We start from the raw sequence: 8,475 nt of genomic DNA, 5'->3' as shown, positions 1-8,475 counted from the left end.
TAATGCCGGTTGCTGATGACGCTGCAAGGGTCTCGGTGCGGACCGAGCCGTTCGCATACCGGCAGTTAGTGTAGAGCAGGTGCCAGGTCGGACCGCGGCGCAGCCGCTGCCTCTCGAGCCACGCTTGGTGGCTATAGCAGTGAGTGGATGGAGTGATCCATCCAGTGCGTCCCCACTCCCTCAGTGGGGAGAGAGGGCATGTGCCAGAGTGGCGATGTAGAGCTTTCCGCCTGTTGAACGGTGGCGGCTTCTACCAGCGCCCGAAGGTTTCGGTAGACCGCCTGCTCCTAGGGGTCGATGGGCTCGGGAACACCGTGCAGAAGCATTACCGCAGCGGTGATGTTTTGGATGGCTCGAGCGAACTATGAGGGGTCATTCCCCTCATTTATGATGTCGCGCTGGACCTAGAGGGCGCGACCACAAGCACTGCCAGCCGGGTCATGTGCATGGGGCATAGAGTGCTGTACCAAGTGCGCCAGCACAGGCGATGACTGGTTCTGCTGCCTTTGTCGTAGCTCCTCGCCATGCTCTTGTGCCCATGCAAGGGGTCCTGCACGAGGGTCCAAAGGGGTGTGAGTCTGCAAGGACTCCGCTACCACCGGCGGCTGTCTCGGAGCGTCCGCCATGGCGAACTCCTAGGACGGACGGTGGCCAGACGCCACATCACCGATGCTGGAGCCATCGCTCTCAACCTTGTCATCCAGGAGTTCGTAGAAACAGGTGGGAGTTTAGCTCGCCATCCCCACGAATTCAGATGTGAGAGGAGGCGGCATCAGCATTTTTCGGAGCCCCAGCATACGCGTCCACGGGGGATGCAAGGCCATAGGGGAACCGGTCGTGCGGTGGTTGCGGTATGGACAATGCGGTCCCTCCGGATAATTGACGAAAGATAGTAAATAGTGAGTAAATAATAGTATGCACATTACTCATAGCGGGGTTTGAGCAGAGAGTTTGCTCAGAATAAAGCGCAGATGCCGTGTCGTTGAGGTCATCGTGTGTCCCGGAGCCGATCGAGGGTGCCCCTCCGACAGGCGCCCTGAACGAGTGCCTCCTCGCGGAGGTGTAGTACGCCGAGCCGGTCGATGACAAAGTCTAGGCTTCCGAAGAGGAAGGCCTGAGACGGTTCGAAGGAGGGTGGAACCCACATCCCAACAGGTGGGAGTGGGGGAAACTCTAGTGAGCCGAAGCGAGTCGTATCGCTTGAACCCACCATGGTGAAGGTGGCAGAAAAATGGGTCATCCGATGACCAAAAAGTGTTGAACGTACAGCATCTTCCCCACGGACGGCGCCAACTGTCGGTGCAGAAAGTGACCAACACGTAAATATTTATAGTTTTGCCGTACGTTATGATCGGAGGTGGCCTAGCACTCAATGACACCAGGTTTATACTGGTTCAGGCAACATGCCCTACGTCCAGTTTGAGTCGATCGGTGACTTTATTCCTGAGCCTAGGTGCTCAAACTTTGAAGTGGGGTTACAAACGAGAAGGAGAAATATGGGGGGTACAAGAGGTCCGGTCGAACTCTGGTCAGAGGCACCAAGAGCGATGGGAGCCCCGCTATGTGCTAAGTGTTTGAGCGTGTGCTCGTGGATTGAACCTGGTGGTTCTGCTGTTGTGTACTAGTGAACTTGATTGATCTAACGAATTTGAATAAACTTATCTGTTGGGAAAGAGTGCATCCCCTTTTATAGATGAAGGGGATGGCCTTACAAGTGAGGAGGAGAGAGTGCATGTGCTACTAAGCTTTGTTGCCCATGCCGGTGGGTACAAGATGATGGTAGGCGCCCACAATACTATTGATGTCACTATTGAATGTCAGATGCATGTGGGAGGTTGTGTTGTTTTCTTCAGGTATGGCAGACGTCGGTGCCTACCACACTATTGATTCCTAGAGGCACGCAAGGGGTTTGACCATGTTCGCTCGGTACGGTAAATGTCGGCGCCCACAACACTGTTGATGCCTAGAGGCATGTGGGGGAGCCTTACCGTATGGGAGTTAATGGCACCCACAACACTGTAGGGGAAAATGTCAACACCTACAACACAGCTTGAGTTCTGTTCATGTCAGGAGGGTCGCAGGGTACTGCCTGGTAGGTGTACAGGGTATGGTCCCTGGTATTGCAGTTTGACTTGTGTGCCCTGCCTTACTTTCTCTATCCATTTCCTAGTCCCTACCGAGCGGGCATCCCCGATCGGTTGGCCCCAGTCGGTTCTGGCTGCGCCAATCGGAGAAGAGCTGTAAGCAGGGGTTCAACGTATCCCCGGTTGGAGATGCGGGTTGGAGTCGGAAGCGGTGTTTCGCCAGGCCTTCCGGTGGAGAGGCCATTCGGGGGCGGGCTGGAGACCGAAGCGAGCGCTCCAGTCGGAGAGGTGGGCCAGAGTCGGAAACGGGCGCCGTTCCTCCTCAGCTAGGCCTTCCGGTCAGAGATTGGATCACCCCTCCGTTCTATCGTTTAGGTACTTGGGCTGGCCCATGAGTCAAGCATTGTCTACTTGGGCCAAACCTTTGTTTTGGGAAGCCAGTCCGCTAGGGACCCCAGGTTTATGAACCCAACACCAAGAGTAAGCTACACCACTACTTCGAGTCACATCCAGTGACAGTCGTGACGTCGTTCCCCCTCGGCGAGGTCGTCCAAAACCAGGATGCCATGGGAAGAACCACAAAATGGGCACTCGAGCTGATGGGTTAGGGCATTGCGTATGCCTCCCGAACGACCATCAAGTCACAGGTGTTGGCCGATTTCATCATGGAATGGACCAAGGTCCAAATGCCACCAGCGGTCGTCGATCAAGAGTACTGGACGATGTACTTCGACGGATCACTGATGAAGAAGAGCGTCGGCGTAGGGCTGGTCTTCTTGTTGCCCCTTGGGATACGCATGAGGTACATGGTCCGTCTCCATTTTCCCTCCTCCAACAATGCGGCCAAATATGAGGCGCTTAGAAATGGCCTATGCAACGCCATCGAGTTGGGCATCCGACGCCTCGACATTCGAGGAGATTCCCAGCTGGTCATCGACCAAGTCATGAAGGAGTCAAGCTACCACGACACCAAGATGGCTGCATACTGCCAAGAAGTCCGCTGGTTGGAGAATAAGTTCGATAGCCTCGAGCTTAATCACATCCCGAGGCATCTCAACGAGGCGACCGATGTGCTTGCGAAAGCAGCATCTAGCCGAGAGCCGGTACCAACGGCCATCTTCGCCAGCGACCAGCACAAGCCCTCGGTTCTGTCTAGCCCCGAGGTCATGGAGCTCGAAGAGGACCCAATGATAGAGCCCGACCCTCTGGTCGACTGGAGGATGCTCTACTTCGACAACCTCTTCTGTGACGCGCTACCGACGGACAAGACGGAGGCTCGACGGCTCGCACGTCGCGCCAAATCCTTTGTTCTTGTGGAGGGCGAACTCTACAAATGAAGCCACACTAGGATCCTGCAGCACTGTATCCCCATCAAACAGGGGAAGCATTTACTGAGCGATATCCACGGTGGGATCTGTGGTCACCATGCTGTGCCTAGAACCCTGGTCGGAAACACGTTCCAATAGGGCTTCTACTGGCCTACTGCAGTAGCCGACACCGAGCAAATCATGCGCACCTACGAAGGGTGTCAGTACTATGCTCGGTAGACTCACCTACCGGCCCAAGCACTCTAGACAATCCCCATCACCTGGTCGTTCACGGTCTGAGGACTCGATCTAGTTGGACCTCTAAAAAAAGCGCCCGAAGGCTACACCCACTTGCTTGTCACCATAGACAAATTCACAAAGTGGATAGAAGCTCGACCGATCTCCGCGTTCAAGTCTGAGCAAGCCGTGCTATTCTTCCTTGACATCGTCCATCGGTTTGGAGTCCCGAACTCCATCATCACAGACAACGGCATGCAGTTCACCGGAAAGAAGTTCCTTCGATTCTGCGATGAATACCACATCTAGGTCGATTGGGCCGCCATCGGCACCCCCGAACGAACGGGCAGGTCGAGCGCGCAAATGGCATGGTCCTACAGGGCCTCAAGCCCAAAATCTTCAATCGGTTGGACAAATTTGGCGCACGCTGGTCGCCGAGCTTCCTTTAGTACTCTGGAGCCTGAGTACATTTATCCTGCAAACATTCTCCATGCCTACCCCCTTTTCTCACGTTAAGGCCTAGGAGCTAGGTTTTTGGGAACAAGCTCTAAGTATAATTGGTCGGACTACGAGAAACCTATGCCCCAGCAGCTACAACGCCTTTGCTCACCAGCGTGATCCGAGTTGGCTCCTTCGCACTCCGAGCTTTTATGTCCTTAACTAATGGAAAGGGTCAGAATGTGCTAAACCTTTTTTTACAAAAAGGGGGAGAAGAGCTAAGAAGTTGTTTGCTATAACGAAGTTTGGGAGCTTGTCAATTTTTTGCACGAGTTCATCGCTTGGCTTGTCTGCCTAACCGAATTCTTGCGCGGGATGTTCTCATCCTCTATTTCCGCAGGAAAATCTTGTCTCAACAGGTAGGCGGTAGCGCGAGTCGATCAGACGGCTTGGCCACTAACAAGGAATGGATAAGGAGCAGACAGGATAAAGCTCATATTCAGGGGAGGCTTTCCGAACCCATCACTCTTACCATCAAGGTAAAATCGGTGCCTAGGTCGATTGAATGGCTCAAAGCCACCACCGAGAGACATGTACCCTTACTTTACGTATTAATTTCGCTACCGAGCCTCCGACCCCAGCAACGACAGGGGGTCAGACATCGCTCGAGGGCTGGCGAGAGTGTCTATTTACTAGACATTCTCTTTGCCCAACCCCTCCTTAAGTTTACGAACTGGAGGCATGGTGTGTGGGCGCAAACTTTGAGTAAAACTGGTCGGACCGCTAGGACCCTTCGCCCCAGCGGCTACGGCATTTTTGCTCACCAGCGTGAACAGACTCTTTGTCTTCGCACTCCAAGCTTTAGCCTCCACCTTCTCGGAAATGGTTTGGAGGGGTCTACCTACAGAATCTCCATCGAGGAGAGGCTGTCAGGTCGCCCAAGTCGATCGAGCGACTCGGGCCACTGCCAAGAGACAGATACGAAAGATGGGGATGCTCGTACAGGTTACACCGGCCCTATCACGAACGTCGGACCCGAACCCCACATGCACATATCCGGTAAGGGCTCCTAGGACCCGTCGCTCGTGCCATCAAGGTAACACTATCGACCCCCGCTTTTCTCTTTATACGATCATTCATTCATCCATTTTCATTCATACATTCATTCATTCATTCATTCATACATACATACATTCATCCCATACATCCAAGCATTGCATATGCAATTGCTGCATCACAACGCTTCACGTCGCATCACGAAGTGGTAGTCGTCTCATTTGATATGCGCGACAACCGACCGAGGTTCGAAGGCCGACCTGCGAAGGGCTTGAGGCCGCCTCATGTTAAAAAGAGCCAAGGGAGAAAAAATGAGATGAGCCCCAGCGGCCTTGCCCGACCCCGCTCAAAAGCGGATAGGGACATCTCGACCTTTCTCATTCGATTCTAACCTCGAGCCAAGCCCACAGAATCTCCACCAAGGAGAGGCCAATGGGCCACCCGAACCTATCGAACGGCTCAAGCATCTGCCAGGAGGCGGGTTAAGAAGTAGTGGAGTGCCACATGAGGGCTCTGCTGACCCCATCAGCGGATGACAGACCCGGATTCCACTCGAACATGCCTATTAGCGAGCTCACTAAGCATGATGCTCAAGCCATCGAGGCAAGTGTTGTTAGCTTAGCCCCTCCAGTTGTGGAAACCGAGGACGGGGGTGACGCATGAATCATGGCCGACCCCTACCAAACCCCACGGGGCTCGGGGGCTCAAGCCACCCGATCCTTGATCGAAAGACCGAGGTTCAAAGGCCAGCCCGTGGAGGGCCCGAGGCCACTTTGTGTTGAACAAAAGCCAGGGGAGAAAACATAGATGAGCCCCTAAGGCCTCATCTCGACCTTCTCATTCGATCCTAACCTCTAGCCGAGCCCATAGAATCCCCATTGAGGGGGAATCTATTGGAAGGTGGGTCAAGGAGCAATGGAATGCCACACGAGGGCTTCGCTGACCCCATCACGAACGACGAAACCGGATTCTATTCGAACACGCCCGTTACTGAGTGTCGATGTTTTACCACTGGCAACCCATCACGGGGTACCCGGGACGGTGATTTGTTCGGAGGGGTATCGGCGTTTTGCAGGAACTCGATGGTAAACGTAGGGAGACAATGATTTATACTGGTTCGGCATGCCAGAAAGTCATGGCGCCCTACGTCCAGTCTGGTGTGGATAGTATATTGCGCCCTGCGCTATTTGTTGTGTTGCGAGGTATGTTGTGGTTGTGAGTTCTGTTGGTTATGTGTCGGTGCCGATCTAGGAACCCCTGCCCTCCTTTATATAGTCCAGGAGAGGCGGGAGTCCTAGTCAGTTACAAAGTAGAGATCCTAGTAGGATTACGCGTAACTAGTTCTAGTAGGATTACATGTAGGGAATCCTAGTTGGACTAGGTCTTCTTCTCTCTTCTCCGTGGGAAACCCCATGGGTCCCACATCGACAAGCCCCCAAGCATCTCATGGATGAGCTTCGGAAGCCTTCTTGTTCTTCTTGGCCTTCGTTAAGTTGTTGTAAATCCGTTCCAGGTTCTTCTGAAGTGAAATCTTGAGATGGTCTTCTTTTGGTTGGTTCGTCATGACTGATGTGCACTTTTTTTCTAAAAAAGTGCACTCAATGAGTGTAGCCCCCGAGCCTCTTGCTTGTTGGGACAAGAAGCCAGAGGGTCCCTTTAGTCTTCTTGGTTGCTCCGAGTTCTTTTTCTGTGGGTGCAATTTTTCGTAAAAATTGCACTCACTGAGTGTAGCCCCCGAGCCTCTTGCTTTTGCTTGCAAAAGTTGGAGGGTCCAGATTCTTGTCTTCAAAAATTTCTAGGGTTATGTATCCTGTAGCCCCTGAGCCTTCTCCGAGTACTTTTCTTTAGAATAGAAATCGGATGAAGGGTCTTGATGTGTTGTCTTTGTTGTAGTCTTGAGTACTTGCGTTCTTGGTCTTTCATCCTTGAATTTGAGCCCCCGGGAGTAGTTGAAGCGAATGCCGAGCCCCCGAGCTTAGTGTTTGACTAAGCCGTGATGCTCTTCCGAGTTGTTTTTATTCATCCAGGCCGTTTCTATACTTCTCTGGTTCTTGATGTACCTCTTCTAGGTTGTTTGCATTTCGTCCAGGTTCTTTCTGAACTTGTATGTACCTTATCCAGGTTGTTTTCTGATCAATCCGGGTTCTTTCTGAATTTGTCTTGGTACTTGCAGCACTTCTTTGGGGTTGTTTTCTGATCGATCCGGGTTCTTTCTGAATCTGTCTTGGTACTTGCAACACCTCTTCGGGGTTGTTTGCACTTCGTCCAGGTTCTTTTCTGAACTTGTATGTACCTTATCCGGGTTGTTTTCTGATCAATCCGGGTTCTTTCTGAATTTGTCTTGGTACTTGCAGCACTTCTTCGGGGGTTGTTTTCTGATCGATCCGGGTTCTTTCTGAATTTGTCTTGGTACTTGCAGCACCTCTTCGGGGTTGTTTGCACTTCGTCCAGGTTTTTTTTCTGAACTTATATGTACCTTATCTAGGTTGTTTTCTGATCAATCCGGGTTCTTTCTGAATTTGTCTCGGTAAAGTAGCTCTCAGGAGCGTGTTTTTCCTGATCTCATGGTACAGATGTAGCTTTCCTGCATGTTAAACATAAAAATATGTTGTAAATGACATTCCAGATTAAAGTGGGGAGCATGTCCCATATTTGAATAATCAATCAGGGGCGGACCCCGGCATTATGAAATGCATATAAACTTTTTGCGTCTTGCTCTTGCTAGGCCATGCAAATTCCTAAGGTAGTGTCCTGTTATGTTTAAGCACTTGAATCTCTGGCGTATGGTTCAGAGGTTCATGACGTGACCATGTGAGCCTGGCACTCGGTTCGTGACCGTCCATGTGAGTAGACAAGCTTCACGGATTAAGGCGTGTTCTACCTGAGGAATTCGGCGACCGTTAAGAGAAGACCTAGAGCACTATGTTTGCTCGCATGATGATTTTTTTATCTTGAGCACCATGTTTGCTCGCATGATGATTTGACTTTAGAGCACTATGTTTGCTCGCATGATGATTTTTGTGTCTTCTCAAAGACATATATGAATAATATCTGAAATATATAAAAAACGAGACGTGACTTAGCTTGGTTGGTGGCCGCATTGTCGATCGCCGCAGCCGAGTAGTCGGTATCGTATCTCTGTCGAGTAGTTCACGGACCAGTCTTCCAGGTTGTTGCTGTGCATTTTGCATGTATATATGTATATACGGGTCTCATCAATATTTAATTGGCTTGCATGTACGTCTCTTCTGATTAATTGTGTGGACTTCTTTCTAGCTTGCTTGCTTGCGTCATCAGCGTGTCATGGAGCTATAGAGCACGAATAATTTGCTTGCTTCCTGCTGATTGGATCC

The 8,475-nt window shown here is 51.6% G+C and overlaps 1 protein-coding gene across 1 annotated transcript; it reads left to right on the top strand.

Moving 5' to 3' along the window:
- Positions 1–2,806: 2,806 nt before the first annotated feature.
- On the top strand, positions 2,807–3,421 carry LOC136528785 (uncharacterized). Its single transcript, XM_066521770.1, has one exon. It carries the CDS (start codon positions 2,807–2,809, stop codon positions 3,419–3,421), a length of 615 nt encoding a protein of 204 aa, XP_066377867.1.
- The last annotated feature ends 5,054 nt before the right edge of the window (positions 3,422–8,475 follow it).

Source organism: Miscanthus floridulus, chromosome 19 (assembly GCF_019320115.1).
Source record: "Miscanthus floridulus cultivar M001 chromosome 19, ASM1932011v1, whole genome shotgun sequence".
Taxonomy (NCBI): domain Eukaryota; kingdom Viridiplantae; phylum Streptophyta; class Magnoliopsida; order Poales; family Poaceae; genus Miscanthus; species Miscanthus floridulus.
This window is presented reverse-complemented; position numbering and strand designations above follow the sequence as displayed.

Coding starts and splice junctions, on each gene's coding strand:
- LOC136528785 (XM_066521770.1), top strand. CDS start 2,807: ATGTACTTCGACGGATCACTGATGAAGAAGAGCGTCGGCGTAGGGCTG.